A 23,545-nucleotide genomic window follows, 5' to 3' on the forward strand; every position below is an offset into this window, starting at 1 on the left:
TAGTATTGCTTAGTTTTTAATATAGCTTTTTTGTCCTATATGTTTGTATTTTATTATATCTTAGCTTTTTATTCTCCAGTAATCTGTATTCTTCTTGTAGTCCTGTTCTTTGATTTTTTTTCTAATTCTTTAATATCCTCCTCCAAACTGTTTACATCTGCCATATGATCCCTTTTAAGATTCTTCATATAGGATGTAATTTGTCCGTTTAAATATGCTTTAAGTGTGTTCGGCTCCGAATCATGGGTCCTCTACCGGCATCACCTACGGCTCCTAGAACGCTTCCACCAGCATTGTCTCCGCTCCATCCTCAACATTCATTGGAGCGACTTCATCCCTAACATTGAAGTACTCGAGATAGCAGAGGCCGACAGCATCGAATCCACGCTGCTGAAGATCCAACTGCGCTGGGTAGGTCACGTCTCCAGAATGGAGGACCATCGCCTTCCCAAGATCGTGTTATATGCCGAGCTCTCCACTGGCCACCGTGACAGAGGTGAACCAAAGAAGAGGTACAAGGACTACCTAAAGAAATCTCTTGGTGCCTGCCACATTGACCACCGCCAGTGGGCTGATATCGCCTCAAACCGTGCATCTTGGCGCCTCACAGTTCGGCGTGCAGCAACCTCCTTTGAAGAAGACCGCAGAGCCCACCTCACTGACAAAAGACAAAGGAGGAAAAACCCAACACCCAACCCCAACCAACCAATTTTCCCTTGCAACCGCTGCAACCGTGTCTGCCTGTCCCGCATCGAACTTGTCAGCCACAAACGAGCCTGCAGTTGACATGGACATTACCCCTCCATAAATCTTCGTCCGCGAAGCCAAGCCAAAGAAAGAAAGAAAGAAGCTGTCCCATATCAGAAAACTGATTAGTAGATGGCAGATTTATTTCACAAAATATTTCTATCTGTCTCTTTATAAATTTGCAGAAGTCTACTCTTTTAAGCAGTGTGGCATTGAGACACCATCTGTATACATTATCTTGCTTTTCCATTGTTGCTATACCTAATATTAATGGTGAGTGGTCTGACTAGATATTCTGTTTTTAATCACTCTACTTTTTAACTGGGCAGACATTAAAAATAAGTCAATCCTTGTGTGTGAGTGGTGCACCCTTGAGTAAAAAGCGTAGTCTCTATGGGATTTAATTCCCTCCATACATTAATAAGATCTTTTGTACATGAAATTGTGGTTTTTGCTGCTTTCTCCCTTGTTATTGCTGATTTATCTAGGATTGGGTCCAAACAGAAATTGAAGTCTCCTCCAACCAATATATTTTGTCTTCCCTCTGCTGTTTTTAAAAAGATATTCTTCATAAAGGTTTCATCGTCGTAATTTGGGGCATAAATATTCATAAATGTCCATGCTTCTCCATAAATTTTACGGAGTGCCATTACATACCTTCTGGCTTGATCAATCGAGGCATCTTCTATTAACACTGGTGAATTTTTATTTATTAGAATAGCCACCCTCTTGACTTTGAACTAAAGGAAGACAATATTATTTGTCCCACCCATCCTCTTTTTAATTTATAATGTTCCAATTTGGTAAGATGTGTTTCCTGGGAAAAGATTATATCCATTTTTAACTTCTTTAAGAATGCCAAGACCCTCTTCCTCTTCACCCTTCCATTTCTCCTATTAATATTAAGACTAATAAACTAATAATAAAACACTAATAATAGTGTTTTATCTCTACTATTTTTCACACAAATATTGTATAGCACTATCTTCCCAATTTTCTAAATACTGTCGTAACATTTCCCTATTAAAAGACATTTCCAACACATACATTTCCCCTTTAAGAAATACAGAAACATCCCTACTTCTGACAGTGACATTGACAATAGTACCCGGAAGCCCGCAAAAAATGCCTGCGGGTTCTTCCAAAGAAGAAACCCTCCCTTTGGCGCCATCTTTTAAAATCGCTCTTCCCCAACCCCCACAAATCGGAGTTCCCACCTTGCTGCTTTCCTTACCACCTTAGTCTTTTCAGAGCATGTTTTGTTTCTTTTAACAGTGAAAACAAGACAGCTCAGTACTATTAGTATAAATAAAAAGATAAATCTTTCAGTTAGTCCTGTTTTGAAATGGTCTTTTAAGTCCTTTCAGCTGCCAACTTTAATCTTTTCATAACTTTCTTTAAAATCCTTCCACTTCTTTATTCTTGAAAATTCGTCTATTACCTTCTGAGACATCCACCCTTCGCATTGCTGGATATATCATTAAATATTTAAAGTTTTTAGATTTCAGTTGTCTCTCCACCTCATCAAATTCCTTTCTTTGTTTGACCAAGGCAAGGCTGAAGTCCTGGAAAAACATTACTTTTGCAATGTCCACCACTAATGGGCCATTATTATTTTTTGGATATTCATATGCTGCTCCCACGATTCCATCTCTTTCCCAGTAACTTAAAAAGTCTTACCAGGAATGGACTGGTTGTGGTCACTATTCGCCAGTTCTTGTGGGTTGGAGGTTCCAGTGTGCACTTTCACTTCGCAGCTTTGCATTGAACTTATTTTGTTCCAGCATTTGTGGGATTCTTGTTTCAAAGAAACTCACCCTCTAATCCTTCTCTCAGTCCAATAATTCTTACATTGTTACGTCTGCTAAATTTTTCCAAATGGTCAATCTTGTCCATCAAGTCCTTTCTTTTCTGGGTCCCAATTTTGCTTTATCCTGTCTTGTTTTGTCCAGCTCAGCCTCTGAATGAGTCATTCATTCACTTATGTCTTCCACAACTTTTTAAATTTCCATTACCTTCTCTGATGTATCTCTCATCGCTGATTCCATATTTGTAAAATAACTGCATTAAGTTTCCAACATGTTCAGGGTGGAGGGCCAACTCTCCAGCTCTGCTGGCTTCAGCTGGTCCCAAGACCCCTGCTGGTTCACTCCTCATCAGGCTTTCATTCGATGTTCCTGGCTGAGCTGTCATTTCAGTTTTTGTTCTCGGTCGGTCATTTAATACTTACTTTATCCATTTTTGACAATAAAATTCTGGTTTTTGAGCTTTTAAACTGTCTTTTTAATACTTTTTTGTGGAGAGCTCTTTCAAAACACCTACTCAGCTCAATAACATGGCCACACCCCAGTCTGTTTCCTTATCTGACTAGTAATTAGACATAATACATGCTGCTGGAGATGACATGAAGATTTGATGACTTGCTCTGTAAACTATGGATCCTATAGGTAACAGACTTGATATGCAGATGGTGGTGTAAGATGGGGATGGATTGCTGATTTGTCTGATTGTTTTGGCCTTGATGGTATTGAGCTTCATAATTATTTTTCCACTTGCAGTGATAGAGCAAGTAGAGAGCAGTCCACTGTGTCTTGCAAATGCTGGAAAGACTTTGCAGAGCTACTTGCCACAGATGCCCAGACTTTGATCTAGCCTAGTGGCCATAACATTTTTTGAGGCAGGCCTAGCTGAGTTTCCTGACAAAAACATAAGAGTATGAACATTTATGGAGTGTGGGATTTAACAATACAGCCAAGAAGTGATTAGGATAAGCAATCTCCACTGTATTTGGACCACTATGATGTTTTGTGAGGTTATGAAGGAAATTAAAGTGGACAAGAGGATCCAAGAATGGTCATCTGCTCAACACTGGGCTGAAGATTACAAACACTGCCCTTTGTTTTTTTTAAATCACTGTCATTGGCCTCATTTTTGAGGATGGGAATGTTTATGAAGCCCTTGTTTATTATTTTGTTGTCCACCATCACTAATTATTATGCCTAAGTGTTTGATCTCACAATAAAGAGATCAGATCACTTAGTTTCCACCATACCATGATGGTTCCCCAGTTTACCAAGCACAAAATCCTTTGTTGTAATTTCTTCAGAACATTGGTCAAAAGTCCCCATCTCCACCTGCATCTCTGGGATCTAAAATTGCCATTGTTTAATTTCTTCATCTTCTTTCCCCACAATGTCTTCTTTGGTGCCACAAATATTAAATAATCAAAGTTCTTATTTTGTCCATGGAGAGATTAAATTCTGCTCTTTTCCTCTTTGTTCTGTTGTCTATTCCCTGCCATTCCCATCCCTTAGAAAATGTTCATATCCCCTTTCATGCTCTCTGCCTGGCTTAATAATTTGTTCTCAATCTAAAACTCCCTTCCTCTAAAAATTCGCCAATTCAGTTCCAAAGCATAGATCTTAGGTGGGCAATCCTAATGATCTTTGAGGAGATGACGAACCATTACCTAGAAAAAGGTTCAATATAGGGATGATACTTCTGTGTAATGTGCGCCACAGAGAGGCCCTGATGGGTGATAATGTTCTGGACATACCTGTACTTGTGAATGGTGGAGATCATGGGTTTGGAAGACCCTGGTAAGTTGTTTCCAATGAGCACTACAGGAATAATCTTGTGATCATGGAGAAAGGCAGAGGATGAGGTGATTATTATTATTATTAAACAAACAATGGTGCTGCCAGAGCTACAATAATGATAGAGCTGGTGCAGGCTCAGGAGCGCAAGGGGCATAAGACGCAGCACAGCTCAGCAGGGACCTACTACCTAGACCTGAAGCCAACAGCTCCATACAGATTTTAAATGGCCTGTTAATGTACCTGCCAGAGTTTGTTTAAAATCCTTCAACCATGGAGGAGTTTGCCCAAGACACTGGTGCCAGTTTTGGGCAGCCTACTTCAAATGGTTGCAGACTCTAAGGGAGCAGCAGACCAGAGCAGGGCACTAGAAATAGAAAGAACATCCCCTGTGGAGAAGGAGAAGCACTTTCAGAGAAGGCAACCATGGCAGTGGACCAGTGAGGGGCTCAGCGGCTGCAGAACCCTCACGGGATGCGGGCTTTTGGCAAACTTGTGGTCGAACGGTTCACACAGGCTGAGAGCTGCTGACGACGTGTGCTTGAAGTATCCACACCGACTGTGGGCTGCTGGAGATTAGCTTATGGAACCAGGACTTGAGAGAGTACTTGGGGCAAGAAGGGCTCCTGAAGGGCCTCGAGTGCTCAAGGCTTCCAGATTATGTGGACCTGAACCTCTGGTTACCAATGGTTAGAAATGGAGTCTGTGTGGCTGCAGGAGTGCTGGAGATGAATTCATGAACGTTCAGTGTCTCTCTTTTTCTCCTATTGTTAGGGGCACAGGGTAATGCTCATTGTGACTCTTTGTTTGCCTACGGTAGACAAAAGAAGTACATCATGCATATTACATTTTTAAGTATTATTACATTACGAAGGAACCTTGAACCTTGATTATTAAACAAGCATCTACGATGGATGGTATTAACTTGCTGGTTGTACTTGTCTGTCAAATAGAAAATAGAACATCATCTTGCTGATGGTGCACAGGTAAAATAATCTTCAAATCTGCTATTGTGATCCTAATATGGTGGATGGTGGTTATCTGGCAATGGTAATTTCATTAACTGTCCGGCGAGATGGTTAGATCTTCCTTTTTGGCCATGACTATTGTCTAGTATGTCTGTGGGGTGACGGCTACTTCCACTTGCCTGTCATAGACTGAATGTTTTGTGGACCTTGCTACAGGCAAATGGATGGACTGCTTTGCTATCTGAGGTGACAAGGCTGGAGCTGTGTCATTATACACAAACTTTCTCATTCCTGACATTTGATGCAGTGAAGATTATTGAAATAGTTAGGGCAGAGATACTGCTTGCTGATAGACCTTCAGCAAAAGCATTTTCTTCATTTGTTTCCTTTTCCTTTTTTTGGGTAGAGGCATTAAAGTATAAATGGAAAGGAAGATTAACCCAAGTCTGTGAGTGAATTGAATGCTAAGTTCGTCATGATATTTAGCAGAATGATCAGAAATGAATGAGTGCCATTGTCAGGATGGGGTGGATGGAGATATTGAACAAACTGTTGTAATTGTGCTGACTGCAATAATACAAATAGCTCAATGATGAAAAAGAAAACTATACTTAGGAATTTAACACAAAATCACTGACCACATTTGTTTGATCAGACATCCATTTAGCATCTATTGCTGAATAGAAACATGTTTATTTTTTGACCTATTGATTTGCAGTGCCCTCCATAATGTTTGGGACAAAAACACTCTTGTACTTTTTTTAAATTTGTAATCAATCAATTCACATGTGATTAAAGTGGACATTCCAGATTTTATTCAAAGGTATTTGTATACATTTTGGTTTGACTATGTAAAAACAACAGCACTTTTTATACATAGACCCCTCATTTCAGGGCACCGTAATGTTTGGGACATTTGGTTTCACGGGAGGTTTGTGATTACTCTCGTATGTTTAATTGCTTCAGATTTCAGAGAGTTAAGCTTGCTTCTAAACTTCTGATCACCTTTGGAGTGTGTTGTTGCCATTTTTCAACATCAGGACCAGAGTTGTGCCAAACAAAATCAAAGAAGCCATTGCAAGGCTGATAAACAAGAATAAAACAGTAAGAGGTATCGCCCAAACCTTAGGATTACCAAAATCAACTGTTTGGAACATCACTAAGAAGAGAGCATATACTGGTGAGCTCAGTAATTACAAAGGGACGAGTAGGCCAAGGAAGGCCTCCACTGCCGATGACAGAAGAATTCTCATCATAATGAAGAGAAAAAAAATCCCCAAACATCAGTCTGACCGATCAGAAACATTCATCAGTAGGCAGGTGTGGATGTGTCAATGACTACTGCCCATTGAAGACTTCATGAACGGAAATAGAGGCTATACTGCAAGATGCAAACCATTAATTAGCCACAGAAGCAGGATGGCCAAATTGCAGTTTGCCAAGAAGTATTTAAAAGAGCCTGCAGAATTCTGGAAAAAGGTCCTGTGGAAAGATGAGATCAAGGTTAACCTGTATCAGAGTGATGGCAAGAATAAAGAATGGAGATGCAAAGGAACTGGCCAAGATCCAAAGCATCCTACCTCATCTGTGAAACATGGAGGTGGGGATGTCATGGCCTGGCTATGCATGGCTGCCACAGGTACTGGCACATTTGTCTTCATTGATGAGGTAACTGCAGGTGGCAGTAGCAAAATGAATTTTGAGGTGTACGGAAATATCTACTCAAGTTCAATCAAATGCCTCCAAAATTATTGGATGGCGCTTCATGTTACAGAAAATACTGCTAAGCAACAAAGGAGTTTTTCAATGCTTAAACCTGGAAAATTCTTGAATGGCCAAGTCAGTCACCTGATCTAAATCCAATTGAGCATTCCTTCCCTGTGCTGAAAAGAAAACCTAAGGGGACAGGCCCTCAAAACAAGCAGGAGCTGAAGATGACTGCAATAGAGGCCTGGTAGACCATCATCAGAAAAAGAACTCAACAGCTGGTGATATGTATGAATCACAGACTTCAAACAGTCATTGCATGTAAGGGATGTGCAGCAAAGTATTAAACGTGACTACCATACTGAATATGCTTTTGTATTGGATGATCCCTAAAACTTAAAAATTTCACCTTAAAAAGACGTTGTATCCATAATCCAGCCCTTGATGGCAAGTTTCAACATTGCTGATATCTTCCTGCCATCTTCAAAGCAATCTCACACATGACCTCAGTCTCAGCAATCCTCCTCAGGGTCCATGTACAGCTCTGTACAGGCTTTGGATGGCCTGTCACAAGAGCCCACAGTAGTTTAGTTTAAAAGTTCCAATTAAATTTGGAACTTTTACATAGTAATTTGTTATTAAAATATTGTGATTTGCTTTTAACAGCATCCATTGGTCGGTGGTTAGTGCCAGAATTGGGTCACCTTATACAAAGGGTATTGCTCAAAACCAACATTTTAGGTGGAAATTCCTAGGTCGTCCTCTACGACAGCATATATGATACTTTAATATACATACTATTGCTATGTCCTAAATATTATAATGCCCTGAAATGAGGGGACTGCGTGTATGTATAAAAAATGCTGCAATTTCTACATGGTCAAACCAAAATATATCTAAATAACCTTAAATAATACCTGGAATGTGTTCTTTAATCACATGTGAAGTGTTTGATTACAAATTTAAAACTGTAGAGCACAGGCAAATAAAGGAAACAAAATCTCTGTCCCAAACATTATGGAGGGCACTGTAGACCATTATTTCCTTTTGATCACTTTGTCCTTTTAATTATTTTTCTCGATCTACTGTTTTTGGTCGATGGTAATTCTTACTTATCAAAAAATAATGCATAGCACCATATTTTGTCTCTTCATTTATACTACAGATTTGCATCATATTTGTTGAAAGAGACATTGTTTCAATTTAAAACCTAATGAATTAATATCCCAAGGTAGGTTTAATCTTGCACGATTGCAAAGATGAAATCATATTTTGAACTTGATTTGTATATCTTCATTGCACCCTGTGATATTGTTCAAAGACTTCAAACCAGAAAAATCCCTTTAATTTGTACTCCAGGAAAGATTTCACAGCATCAGAACCATAAGAAATAAATGCAACTTCAGTAGTTGTCATGCAAAAGAACTTAAAATTAAACTTATTCACTACAGTTTCTCTGATGTGTTAGGCACAACAGTCGATGTTGATGTGCAAACCTTTATTGCATTCCCATTTAGATAGCTTGTGATACAAGAACACATGAAAATAGGAGCAGGAGTAGGCTGCCAGGTCCCTCAAGACTACCCTGTCATTTGATTTGATCACGACTAATCAATACTGGCCTCACCTCCTCGTCTTGCCAGTTCCCCATAACCATCAATCCCACAGTCTTTCAAAAATTTATCTTTCTCTATGTCATTGGTACCTAATAATCTGTCCTCACCATCCTCAGAGGCAATGAATACCAGAGGTTTGCCACCCTCTGAGACAAAAAATACCAATGATTTGCCTCCTCTGAGGTGGAAAATACGAGAGATTTCCACTCCCCCCCACCCCCCTCCCGGCCCTTCCCCCACCACTAGGGCAGAGAATGTTAGAAATTACCACTCCACCACCCCTCTCCCCAGAAAAGTCAGACTTGAATCGGCACATTTAGAAAGGACCCTGCAGCATTCCTGCAAGTACTCCACTTGCCTGCACAGAAAAACCAAGTTTACCTCGGACCCAACAATGGAGATTGTGTGGAATAGGTGGAGATTGTAGTGATTGGCTGCTCTCGTTTGAATTCTCGCTTGGTCACTTACTCGGCGGAAGAACCTGAAAAGATGACAGCACTACTGCAGCTGTTGTAGCGGCAGTGTTGTGGCTGGTGCAGACCCCAGGAGGAGTGGGGAGCAGGGAGAACAGTCTTCCCGACCATCTAGTCCTGTGGTTTTCAAACTTTTTCTTTCCACTCACATTCCACTTTAAGCAATCCCTATGCAATAGGTGCTCTGTGATTAGTAAAGGATTACTTAAGGCGGTATGTGAGTGGAAAGAAAATGTTTGAAAACCACTGGTCTAGCCCCATGCAGGTTTTAACTGCCTGTTGATCAGCAGAGATCTACAAGGTAAGAAGCTGTATGTTGTCTGTGTGTGCTTTTAACACATAATTTGGTCAACCTGGTAGGTGGACAGTGGAACAAATAGTGCTTGAAATATAAATCAGTTTATTTCCATGGCAACACAAGAGTCTAGTATGACACGTATAGAGTAACAATGGGTCATACAGGGTTAACTGGAAATGATCATCATTCAAAACTAAGGTAAGAATTAAATCTATAGTTGCTCAGATGACTTAAAATCATCATTTATGGACTGGAAAAATAATTACTAACTTGCTTTGATTGTATTGGATTTGGTTACAATGCATTCATTTTATTTTTTCTTGTCTTTTTTAAACCAGATATGAAATCTGCACAAATATCCAAACAGGTAAAACTTTTAATGTCTGATCTAACACAAAAGCTTGTTTAAAAGTGACAATAACAATCGCAAAACTGTATTGTTTCAAGATTTATTCCTTTATAAGTGATCTTTTGTGCCATTTTTATTCTAATCATAATTCTGAATTTTTAACATTTTAATACTTGTGTCGTGGGCTGTTTAAAATAATAATTCTGGTACTCAGTTCTTTAATTTGGTGTTGATCAAGGCTATAAATTAATTTTCAAACTAATTCTTGCAGTGAATTAAGCTTTGCACATTTTGCTAAAAATCCAATTGATTAAACCATTTCTATTCAAAGTTAAATATGATTTTTTTCTGTGCATGATTCTGATCCACATTGTCTTTTGGTCTCCTGGGAGTAACAAAACAAATAATTCAAACCTTTCTAGACTTAGGGTTCAGGCTTGTAACTTTAACTGTCTTTTACTTCCTGTGGATGTTGTGTAACCTGCTAAGTTTCTCCAGCAATTTTTGTGTACTGGAAATAAAACCTAATTACGCGTTGAGCTGAATTGAGTTTTTGAGGAGGTAACAAATTAAAATGATGGAGATAGGCATGGTGCATATGGATTTCAGTAAGGGATTTGACATGAGAGACTCGTTCAGAAAGTTCTGCGGCACAGGATGCATGGAACCTTGGCTGTGCGGATTTAGAATTGGCTTGCCTGTAAAAAGCAGAAAGTAGTAGTGGATGGAAAGTATTCTGCCTGGAGGTCAGTGACTACTGGAGTTCCTAAAGAAATGGAGAGATGGGTCAGTAAGTTTGCAGATGATTCAGAGGTTGGAGGAGTTGTGGATAATGTTGAAGGTTATTGTAGGATACAGCTAGATATAGGCAGGATACATAGTTGGGTGGAAAAGTGGCAGATGGAATTCAATCTGGGTAAGTGTGAGGTGATGCATTTTGGAAGATCAAACCTGAAGGCTGAGTACAGGGTTAATGGTCAGATACTTAACAATGTGGAAGAACAGAGGGACCTTGGGATCCAAATCTATACATCTTTCAAGATTTCTGTGCAGGTTGATAGGATAGTTAAGAAGCCCTACGGGATGCTGGGCTTCATTAATAGGGGGATTGAGTTGCAGCTCTGCAAATCTCTGGTGAGACCACACTTAGAATATTGTGTTCAATTCTGATCACTTCATTATTAGGAAAGATGTGGAAGCTATGCAGAGGGTGCTAAAGAGATTTACCAGGATGTTGCCAGGATTGGAAAGTATATCTTGTACGGTAAAGTTACCAGACCTTGAGCTTTTGTCGTTGGGAGTGCAGAAGGATGAGAGTTGATTTAATAGAGGTCTACAAGATTCTGAGAGGCAGAGATAAGATAGATAGCCAGCACCTTTCTCCCAGGGCGGGAATATCGCTACCCCATTCTTCCACTAAGTTTCCACCAAAATTGTACACAATATTTCAAATTCAGTCTAACATGATTTGTACAATTGCAACATGCCATCTGAATTCTATATTCAATGCCTTGGGTATAAAAGCAAGCATTTCAAATGTTTTTTAATTGCCCTATCCACATGTTCACTATTTTTGAGGGAACTATGGATTTGAATCCCAAGGTTGCTCAGTACATCAGTGTCAGATTCCTTCCCATTACTCCATATGTTCCATCAGAATTTTACTTCCTAAAATGCATTAACTCACCTGTTTAAATTCCATCTGCTCCTATTCCACCCAACTTTCCAGATAATCAATGTAACACTGTATCCTCAGGCAACCTTCTTCGCTACCTATAATTCTAATATTTGTGAAGTCTGCAGACTTATTAATGATATTGTGCCCATGCACACACTTTGACAACACACGTACTTTAGAAACAACAAAGATTTCCAGTTCCAGTCCCTGCAATATATCACACATTACAGATTTCAAGTCAGGAAATACCCATCCATCATTATCCTCTGTACCCTCTCACCACACTGCAGTTTTGTCATGTAGGTCCTTCTGTGCTCTGTAGGTACAATTGTGCCCTTCATTAGAAAGAAGTGTGAGGAGATGTTCAACTCCAGAACCTTGATGGCAACAATCTGAACTCTAGCAGAAGTTCTTTGAATTCTTGTTGTGAACTCTCCACTTATAGACTTGTCCATTTCCTCTCCTGACTGCATTGCATTAACATCCTGCAGAAACTGGAGTTGGACTCCATTATGTACTGCAGCACTGGACTCAACCACTGGTTTGGATGGAAATGAGATTTCCATATACATGAACAAAGAATTTAAGATAGTGCAGTTTAACAAATTGGAATATCCAAAAGTAATTCACAGCCAATTGACCAGTTTTGGAGCAAAATTATTTTGCTTAAACATAGGAAATGTAGTATAGAAATACAAGACAATGAGTTTTAGAATTTGGACTATAAAATAAACTGTTGGAAGTACTCAGCAGGTCAAACAGCATCCGTGGAGGTAAAGGAGTGATGACATTTTAGATTAACACTCTGCATCAGGACTGAGGTATAAAGGGAGGAAAGCCCGTTTATAGAAGTGAGATTGCAAGATGCAATAGAGGCTAGAAGGTAATGGGTGAAACCAAATGAAGAGAGGATGATAGTCAGGTAGGGAAGTGTTGAGAAGGCTTATGGGTAGTATGTGGTACCACCTATCATCTACCAGTTTCTGTCTCAGCATATCCCCCCCTTCCTATTCAAGGTCAATGTTTTAAAATAATAATTCCCAAATGTCACCTGAAATAAGAAATGAATAAAGTGCTACAATGCTTATCCATCCCGCTAAACTTCTTTGCATCCCAGCTTTGTCTAATATTTCAACTACAAACTTAAACTCTTGATCCTTCTGATTCTTAAGTCCAGATTTCTTTTGCAACTACAATAATTTGGATTTTTCTATTTATTAAAGATCACAGAATAGTCATCTCAAATGATAAGACAAGCTAAGCATGACTCTCTCACAGTCAAGCTTATCAGTCCAGAGAAGCTCTCTCATCTGGTTGTACAATCAGATGATAATAAACTAACCAAAAAAAACACTTCATTTTAAAGTTTAAGCAGATATAGTGTATATAAAGCACGTACATCCATCATTTTAGTACAGATTGCAACTGACTACAAAACCAAAATATATACCCCCTCCCCTTAAAAACTAAATCCCCACAATCATTACCTATGCATGTTAATAACATACTAAAGAAAAGAAGAGAAAGAATGATTAAAAATTCTGGATTGAACTAAGGCAGGTCAGGGAACACAGAGGACTCAACTATCAAAAATTGTCTGTGCCATCTGGCGAGGTCATAGGGAATGAGAAAAGAATAAAACTAACCCACAGTACCTATCGTGTGTGTGTGTGTGTGTGTGTGTGTGTATATATATATCTCTTATATGAGCTCCATATTTGTAGGTATGTATTATATTTATTTCTCAAATTATAAGTAACTTTTTCCAATGGAAAAGATTTTTGTATTTCCCCATGCAATCTGTCTATGCCCAAATAAGAATCCAACTTCTAAGTCAGTGCAATACATTTTCTTGCCACTGCCAATACTATTTTCACAAACTTTTGTTGAGTAGGTGTAAGAACCAATTTAGGATTGGTTCCCTTGTAGCGTTCATGCTACGTGGGCATGGAGAAGAACAACACGCACAACAAAACCTTGAAGTTGAGACTGATTTATTGCACTGCCGTCACGTTTATATGGGCCCCAGGCGCTGACATCGGGGCCTTGCCTCGTCAGATCGCCGGCCTGGAATTGGCCGATGCTCCAGCTATGGTTCCTGTCTTCCTGCCATGTTGAAGGTCACCTGGGATGATGGCCGGTGTCACCCCCAGATCTGCGCAGTTGCCACATTCGTCGGCCATTGTGGGCCGCTCTGCATCTCCCTGTGCAGGCCGCTATATGACCCTCCCCCTCCAGAACCTGCGATCGGGCTGTTGTCCATTGACTTAGGCGGTCTGCCCTTGTGTCGCAGGGGAGCAGTGGAGACCGGCTGGACACAGTCCAGATATACTGATTTCAGGCAGTTGATTGTAAAAGTCTCCTCCTTACCACCTATGTCGAGGATGAAAGTGGAGCCGTTGTCCCTCATGACCCTGTAGGGTGCCTTATAGGGTTGTCGTTGCGGCGACCGGTGTGTGCCTCTTCTCATGAACACATAGTGACAAATTTAAGTCCCTGTGGATGTTACGTTGGGGCTGGCTGTGTGGTGGGGTTGTTGCGGGACCAGGGACCCCAGTTTTCACTGCAAGTTCTCAAGGGTAGCCGTGCGGTCTTCTGGGTGTTTACCGGGAGCCAGAAACTCCCCCATAAAGTTTAAGGGTGCACCGTAGACTACCTCCGCTGCTGAGGCATTGAAGTCTTCCTTCATTCCGTGCGAAACCCCAGAAGGGCCCAAGGCAGTTCATCCACCCAGTTGGGACCCTTGAGCCAGGCCATCAAGGCTGCCTTCAGATGCCTATGAAACCATTCCACCAACCCATTGGCCTGAGGATGGCATGTTGTGGTGTGGTGGAGCTGTGTCCCCAGAAGTTAGCCATTGCTGCCCAGAGATAAACTGTGCCCATCTGTCTGAGGTTAGGTGTTCTGGGACCCCAAATCTGGACATCCATGAGTCGAAAAATGCCCTGGTGTAGTTTTCTGTGGTGGAATCAGCCAGAGGGGCTGCCTCAGGTCACTTTGTGGAGCGACAACCATGTTCACCAGGTATCTTGCTCCATGGGTAACTGGTAGTGGTCCCACTATGTCAATGTATGCATGGCTGAACCTGAGCTGTACTGGTTTAACAGTCTGTGTGGGCACCATGAGTGTGTCTGCATTTTTAAGGACTGGCAGTTTGTGCAGGTCTTGGCCCACTAGCTGACCTACTTATGGAGGCCATGCCAAACAAACCTGTTAGCCACCATCTTGACCGAGTCCTGGATTGCAGGATGCACCAGGTTGCATATGGCTTTGAAAACCTGGCACCTCCGTGTGGCCGGGATGAACAGGGCAAGTGCTGCCGGTGGAGATGTGGCACAGCAGTGTGAGGGGACATCTTCCCCCCGAGACTGGAGGTGGCTGTCCTATATGCGGGGATCTCAGGGACTTGTTTTTGTGCTTTTATGAGGACCACGTGGACAGAGCGTGTACTGACTCGATCGTGTGGTGTGATAGAGCATTGGATACCATATTGCATACCCACGATGTGCTGTATGTTCATGGTAAATTGGGACATGTAGAACAAATGTCTTGATTGTTGGTCCGACCACGGGTCCAATAACTTTTTAAAAAAACTTTATTTATTCGTTCAAAAAACAAATAATATGACATATACAGCAATTAAACATGAACATATTTTTTATATATATAAAAAAAAAGAAAAAGAAAAGAAAAGATCCCCCCTTCAGCCAACTCTCCTAAGGAGAGCCATAAAAAAGAAAAAAGAATATTGAAAAAAAGTTAAATATACATATTAAAATCTAATCAATATAAATTGAAATGTAAATATTCTGAGTATAACAACCACTTATTAATAAAAAAATATAATTATCATGCGAAACATATGTAATTTTTCCATTATTAAACAATATTTCATCTCATTATGCCATCTATTAATATCAATCATATTTGTATCTTTCCACATACTAGCAATACATTTTTTCGCTATGGATAAAGCTAAATATACAAAACCAAGCTGAAACTTGTCTAATGCCAACCCTTTCAGAGGTTGCAAACTACCCAATAAAAATACTGTTGGATCTAAAACTATTTAAATCTTATACAGATATTTTAAAAACTATTGAATTTTCTTCCAAAAAGATTGCATATGTATACATGACCAAACAGCATGAAAAAAAGTTCCAACCATATCACTACATCTAAAACACAAATCTAATTCATTAAAACCATATTTTTTTATTTTTTCAGGTGTCAAATATAATTGATGTTAAAAATTGTAATTAATCATTGCATAACGTGCATTTATCAATCTAATTACACTATCATTAACAAATATCTAACCAATCCTCTTCAGAAAAAGTAAAACCAATATCCGCTTCCCATTTAATTTTAGATCTATCCCAACCCTTTTTATCCATACCATCCTGTAATATTTGCTGTTTCTTGTAAAAAGGCAATATCAATTTTCATTTTCTTAATATGCACCCAGACTCGCTTACGTTTAATCGGACTATTTAATCCTTGAACATTAAAAGTAGCAAACCTCAACTTCGACATATCTACTATTATTACTAAATACCAATAATATCTTTATATAAAAACTCAAGTATATAGCCCTCCAATTAAAAAAAATCACAAATTAAAAACTAAGAAAAAGTTAAATAAATAAATAAATAGATAGATCCCTCCCCAAAAAAAACTACCAAAAGGTAGTAATCCCCAAAACAAAAATTAGGTGTGGATCACCCACCAGTGGCTGATCTCTAGTAAAGAACTTAGTGCAAATCTCCCCCTCCCCAGCCAAACAATCAGTAACATCCGAGTATCATAATAACAAAAGAAAAAATAAAATAAGAAAATTCTTCTTTTCACTTTGAGACTCCAGTCTCAAAGATCCCATTTCTGAAGGAGATGGACTCTTTCCATTTCCATTTTTCCCATTTCTGTCATTTCTTCCGTTTCCAGAACTACCAAATTTTTCTTTAGGAGATAATGGTGAGCTACGTCTTTGTCCTCTTATATCCGGCAATGAGTCAGCAAAAATCATTGTTTCACAATCAGTTTCAAAAACCGAAATTGATAGTCTCCGTAAAAAACCTTCAACACTGCAGGGTAACGAAAAGTAGACTTATAACCTTTACGCCACAAAACTTCTTTAACTGGATTAAATCGTCGTCGACGTTCAATGACATCTTGACTCAGATCAGGATAATAAAAGACTCTACTATTCTGAATCCATAATGGGGTTTGTCGTTGTCTCGCATTTTGTACTCCAAGTCGAAGTATTGCTTCTCTATCCAAATAACTCAGACATCGAACGAAGAGGATCTTGTCCTTCTATACCTTCTGGCAAACCAACAATTTTCACATTATTCCTTCTGCTTTGATTTTCCAAATAATCTATTTTTCTTTCTAGCTCCTTCTCACGATCTCCTAATTCTATGACTGATTTTTCCACCATCAACATTTTTTCTGTGTTAGAAGTCACTTGTTGTTTAGAGTCCAAAAAAGCAGTCAGATTTTTTTTAAATTCTTCAAAAGATGCATCCACACGTGTCTTAACCATATTTAATTCTGAACTTATACCAGCTTTCATTTGAACCATCTCATTCATTAGAGATGTCAACATAGGTTGAATAACTGCATTCAATTGCATACATTATGAATCCGTAAATCTCAGCTCTGTTCTCTCTGACATGGTGGCAGAACAAGGTAACTGCAGCTCCTGCTGCAATTCAACAAAAGGCATTTTAAAAGATTTACTGCGGGTCTGGACTCCCAGCGACGGCATCCCAACTCCTTCAAGGTCTTCCCTCACATCTTGTTGTCTTCTCATCCATTCGCGAAGAAAAATGACTTCTTCAGATTGTAATGCTATCTGATGCATTTCCTTTTCAGCCTCCACAGGCGATCCTTGTGATCTAGGCAATGAAGAATTTGAGCCTGGCGCTGCTTTCAAGTCGTCTAGGCCCCAAATCTTCAGCACTTCAAAAATGTATTTTCTTTTGAACTTGAGATTTAGTCTTTTTACCATTAGTGGCATAATAATTCCTTAATACTTTAAACTAAAATTTAAAAAATTTAAACTTGGGTATTTAAAAGTCTGGCCAGAGAGGTCGAGATTGCACATCTAGACTCTACGTCATCTTGCCACGCCCCAATAACTTGTAGAGGGTGAAGACCTTGAATTACTGACCCTCCAAAATGTAACGGAAATGTCTTACTGCCAGATACAGCGCCAATAGCTCTCAGTTGAAAGCGCTGTATTTGAGCTCTGGGATGGAGATGCCTGCTGAAAAAGGCCAGGGGTTTCTATAGGCCTTCAGTGAGCTGTTCCAATACGCCTCCTACCACTGTGGTAGAGGTGTTGACTGTCAGAGCGGTAGGTGGACATGATTATCCAACTGCACGAAAACCAAGAAGGTCGGGTCAGATACAGCAATGAGCTCTCTGAACCCTTCTCCATTAACAATGGCGTGAAGCAAGGCTGTGTTCTCGCACCAACAATCTTTTCAATCTTCTTCAGCATGATGCTGAACCAAGCCACGAAAGACCTCAACAATGAAGTCGCTGTTTACATCCGGCACCACACGGATGGCAGTCTCTTCAATCTCACACCAAGACACAAGAGAAACTTGTCCGTGAACTACTCTTTGCAGACGATGCCGCTTTAGTTGCCCATTCAGAGCCAGCTCTTCAGCGCTTGACGTCCTGTTTTGCGGAAACTGCCAAAATGTTTGGCCTGGAAGTCAGCCTGAAGAAAACTGAGGTCCTCCATCAGCCAGCTCCCCACCATGACTACCAGCCCCCCCACATCTCCATCGGGCACACAAAACTCAAAACGGTCAACCAGTTTACCTATCTCGGCTGCACCATTTCATCAGATGCAAGGATCGACAACGAGATAGACAACAGACTCGCCAAGGCAAATAGCGCCTTTGGAAGACTACACAAAAGAGTCTGAAAAAACAACCAACTGAAAAACCTCACAAAGATAAGCGTATATAGAGCCGTTGTCATACCCACACTCCTGTTCGGCTCCGAATCATGGGTCCTCTACCGGCATCACCTACGGCTCCTAGAACGCTTCCACCAGCGTTGTCTCCGCTCCATCCTCAACATTCATTGGAGCGCTTTCATCCCTAACGTCGAAGTACTAGAGATGGCAGAGGTCGACAGCATCGAGTCCACGCTGCTGAAGATCCAGCTGCGCTGGGTGGGTCACGTCTCCAGAATGGAGGACCATCGCCTTCCCAAGATAGTGTTATATGGCGAGCTCTCCACTGGCCACCGTGACAGAGGTGCACCAAAGAAAAGGTACAAGGACTGCCTAAAGAAATCTCTTGGTGCCTGCCACATTGACCACCGCCAGTGGGCTGATATCGCCTCAAACCGTGCATCTTGGCGCCTCACAGTTTGGCGGACAGCAACCTCCTTTGAAGAAGACCACAGAGCCCACTTCACTGACAAAAGGCAAAGGAGGAAAAACCCAACACCCAACCCCAACCAACCAAATTTCCCCTGCAACCGCTGCAACTGTGTCTGCCTGTCCCGCATCGGACTTGTCAGCCACAAACGAGCCTGCAGCTGACGTGGACATTTACTCCCTCCATAAATCTTCGTCCGCGAAGCCAAGCCAAAGAGGTGCCTCTGGTCTGGGGTGTACCAGGACAGTGGCGTTGACCAACATGTCTTTGGCATTTTGGAACGCCCTCTAAGACTCATCATCCCAGGTAATGTCATTTGACTTTCCTGCCATCAGCGCTAAGAGGGGACGCATGTGGGTTGCTGTGGTATGAATCTGTGGTAAAACTTTATCATACCGGTGAATTCCTGTAGCCCTTTCCTACATGGCTTGGTGAAGTGCCAGATCATCTTGACCTTTTTGGGAAAGGGTGTTGCCCCGTGTTTGTTTATTTTGTGCCCCAGGAAGTCAATAGTGTCCAGGATGAATTGGCACTTCACGGGGTTAATTGTCAGCTTGAACTCACTCAACCCCGTGTGCACAGTTATCTCAGGTGGGGGGTGTGGTCTTTGTGGCTGGTGATGAGGATATCGCCCAATTAGATGAATACAAATGGGAAGTCCCAGCCCACTGTGTTCATCAGCCGCTGGAAAGTTTGTGCCGCGTTTTTCAGACTGAACGGTATGTGGAGGAATTTGAATAAGCAAAAGGGGGTTATAATCACATTCTTGGGACATCCTGGGGATGAACTGGGATTTGTTGGTACCCCCAGATGAGGTCCACCTTGAAAAACACCCATGCATGTTGGCAGCGAATAGTGAAGACTTGGATTTGGCGTACGGGATATCTGTTGGGTGTGGTAGCCTCCTTGAGGTGGCGGTAGTCGCCATATGGTCTCCACCCCCCCCCACTGTTTTTGGCATTATATGGAGGGGGGAGGTCCAGGACTCTCAGAGCACCACACAATCCCTAGCTCCTTTATTTTCTTGAACTCCTCCTTTGCTAGGCTGAGCTTATAGGGAGCGAGTCGGAATGCCCTGGCGTGGAACGGGGGTGGGGGGGGGGCCCTTGGTCTGAATGTGGTGCTTTACTCCATGCTTTTGCTCAGCTGCGCAAACTGTGGTGCCACCATTGAGAGGAACTCCGCCAGGATGTGCGCAAATTCATTATCTGAAAGCATTATAGAGTCAAGGTGGGAGCAGGTCGTTTAAATTCCCCCAGGGGTAGAGTCGGAAAAGTGCTGGCATGCACCAAGCACCATCCCTTGAGGTCTACAAGCAGGCAGTGGGCATGAAAGAAGTTGGCTCCTTGGACCAGTTGCACCAGTGCCGTGAAAGTAAAGGTCCATGTAAATCAGCTGTTGCTTAATTGGAGGCAGTTGGTACGAGCACCAAGAGTCCGGATGGAGGAGCTGTTAACTGCCCTCAGAGCTGGGCCATGCTTGCCATTGTGGGTGTCGAGGCCTGCAGGGAGTAGGATGGTTATCTCAGCACCAGTGTTGACCAGGAAATACATGCCTGATAAGGAGTCCCAAACATAGTGGAGGCTATCATATAGGCCAACCGCCACCGCCATCAATGAAGGTTGGCCAGGGCATTTCCCACACCCCATCACTGATGTTAGTAGTAGAATTGTCCCAGGGTATTAACTTGCCTCTCCGCTGATCTTGGTCTTACAGTTAGCTGTTCATGGAGCTTGCTGATGTGGTCTATAATGGCACAGGTATCCTTCACTCTCCAGAGCGTGTCTGACTGGGCTGTGACCTTCCAAGGTTTGCTGAAGTCCTCGTCCATTATCAAGAGTGTGATATCCTCGGGCAGCTGCTCCAGAAAGATCTGGTCAAAGAGCAGGCAAGGCTTGTAGGCTTCAGTTAAAACGAGCATCTTACTCATTATGGCGGACAGGCAGCACGCTCACGCCAGGAGAGCCTGAAAGTGTGGATTAACAGCTCTTTGAGGGCCTTGCTCCGAAGGCTGCCGTAGGAAGTCTACGACCCTCGTAGCTGTGTCTTAAATGAGTGCGCTCACGATGTAGCAGTAGCGGGTGTCGTTGATGGCTGGAACTGAGCCTCAGCCTGCTTGAATCGTGTGTGGCTGTGACATCCAAAACGTTGCGAGTCTGAGTGAGATTACATGGATGGTTGCTGGCTCTGCCTGGTCTGTCATTTTCGGATCTAACTGCCAGTTGGACCTGTTGGGTTCACCACTGTAGTGTTTGCACTACGCGGGTGTGGAGAAGAACAGCATGCACACTAAAGCCTTCAAGTCGAGACTTGTTTATTGCACTGGCTGTCGCATTTATATGGGCCCCAGGTGCTGATGTCAGGGTCCCACATCATCAGAGCTTCATCTTGGGATTTGCTGTCGTTCCTGCCACAGTTCCCATCTTTCTGTCATGTGGGAGGTCACCTGGGACGATGGCACCCCCCAAGGTCTGCGCAGTTGCCGCATTTGTCGGCCATTTCGTGGGCTGGTTACACCCTCAATGTTCCCTAACAAAAATAAATCAGGATTTTGTGGATATGAAATATTAGCAATTTTTTTCCAATAATTCCCCTGCTTTTACTCAAAATAGTCTTGCTTTTGCATACATCCATGTGGAATGCAAAGAGGTACCGTCCTCTGTACCACACCTAAAACACTTATTTGATAAGTCTGATTTTATTTTATGCAACTTACACAGTGTGATATATAATTGATGTAAAAAATTATACTATACTAATCTGTATCACACATTGATCGTGTTCTACATAGAATCTCTACACAAATCCATCCATAATTGCTTATCAATTATAATAGTCAGATCCTGTTCCCATTCCTGTTTTGATTTATACAGTCCAGATTAACATGTTGCTTTCTGTAGTTCGATACATTGCTGAGGAAAATTTCAGTTTAAACTTTATTTTGATGTTCCAATGGATAATGGATCTGGAGTGCCCAAATCCCTTCCAAACCAATTCATCTTTGGGATGTGGGAGGAAACTAGAGCAGCCTGGGAAATCCCCGGTCATGGGGAGAATTTGAAAACTTCCCACAAGCCGTACTAGAGATAAGGATTAGAGATGTGAGGCAGCATTGTTAAATGCTGAATCATTATGCTCCCATTGCATCTAAATCTACAAAATTACTTGAAACTTCAACTTTATATTGAGTATCAAAACTACATCTATTGTTGAAGACCAACCCCTGCTGAGGGATTTGAGAAATAATTTCTGTTGATTCTGCCACTGAACTCCATTTGAAGTTATGAGGTTCTCTTGCAGTGTTCTGGGAATTGCCTCTCCAGCTGCTCTCCATTCCATTCAACTTGGGAGTCTTCGATCGTGGGGCATGTGGAATTTGTCTCTATTCTTGCCAGCTGCTTCAGCAAATCAGAAGCCTATTCACAGCAGCAATCTTGGAGCCTTGTAAATGATCTTCATATTGTGACTTTTTCAACTCTGTTCGAAGGGGTATTTAAGAAGCCCCTTTTCCACTGGCACCCTGTCCCAGGAATTAACTGGGAATTTACGCGGACAAGGTCCAGTGGAAAAGGAACACTGTCCAAACGTCAGCGTCAAAATATGTCATTTCACGCTGGGGATTAACCACCCCCTCAACCCCGACTCACATCCTCAGCATTTGCTGACGCTGGTGGGCTGATAAAACCAGTGGAAAAGGGACAGCAGAAAGTCATCCATTTCCAGTTGAAGATGGAACACTTCCACTCAGTGGAAAAGCAATTAGTGTCCCAGTTAAGGGTGGCCCAGTGGAAGCGGCACAAAGGACTTCCTATCCCGGGACACTGCACAGCCAATTAATTGATGCCAGTGGAAAAGAGGCTACATATAGGTGCTTCAAATTTGTATGAATTCGGGTCTATTGCCAATTTTAAATTTAGATTTTTCTAATGCATGATAAACTTGCAACTGAATGAACACTCACAAGACTGAATAAATAACAGAAGAAGGCGTGTATTAACTCATCATTTCATTTTAACATTCACAATCTTTACTAACAGAATTAATTCCTCTACATTTCTGATGTGTAAAATTTTCAGCTGGATCCTGGCATTAAATTCAATGCAGATAGAAGTGGAACCCCCAAAAAAAGAAAAGCACCACCACCACCACCCAGTAATACACAGGTAAAAGAAAAGCATCAAACTGATGGACTTCTGCTTAACAATAAAAAAAATAATTACAGAAAGAAAATCAGTTTACATGAAGTCTATGAAAAATGGTTTGTTACTAACTTTGTCAAAGTTCTTATCAATGCACAAAGATTTGATTTTTCAGTTACTGATTAGGTCTTATTTCTGCAATCAATTATCAATAATTGTGATATTTTTAATTTTAGGGTCTCCTGTCTAATGAAGTATCTTCTCCAGAGATCTATAATTCTCGTTCGTTAAAACCTGAGCCATCTGAAGAGGGAAAAACATATGCTAAAGTGGGTTTTTGTTAGAACTAATGTACAATATTATTTCTGTAATCCAAAGGAAAATTATGTACTTCTCCACAGAGATTTGTGTTACAGGATCCTGAAATAGACTGCATGGAGGGGTGGTGAAAGCAAATACAGTCGCAGTAGACAATAGCATTTAAGAGGCTTTAGGTAGACATGCTTACGAAGGGTGTGAGGGGAATGGATCATGTTCCAGCAGAAGAAATTTGGTTTACCTTGACGTT

The 23,545-nt window shown here is 41.3% G+C and overlaps 1 protein-coding gene across 4 annotated transcripts in view; it reads left to right on the forward strand.

Annotated features, from left to right (window-relative positions):
- rai14 (retinoic acid induced 14) overlaps window positions 1-23,545 on the forward strand; it is a 255,675-nt gene that overhangs the window by 171,902 nt on the left and 60,228 nt on the right. For 2 of the 4 annotated variants that reach the window (XM_069924041.1, XM_069924045.1), the window contains 3 exons: window positions 9,744-9,772; window positions 22,915-23,001; window positions 23,214-23,306. In XM_069924041.1, the coding sequence (XP_069780142.1) occupies window positions 9,744-9,772; window positions 22,915-23,001; window positions 23,214-23,306 (209 nt within the window). The remainder of the gene's footprint in view (window positions 1-9,743; window positions 9,773-22,914; window positions 23,002-23,213; window positions 23,307-23,545) is intronic. The other 2 variants (XM_069924042.1, XM_069924044.1) reach the window with 2 other exon arrangements.

The sequence above is a fragment of the Narcine bancroftii genome, chromosome 3 (genome assembly GCF_036971445.1).
Source record: "Narcine bancroftii isolate sNarBan1 chromosome 3, sNarBan1.hap1, whole genome shotgun sequence".
Classification (NCBI taxonomy): Eukaryota; Metazoa; Chordata; class Chondrichthyes; order Torpediniformes; family Narcinidae; genus Narcine; species Narcine bancroftii.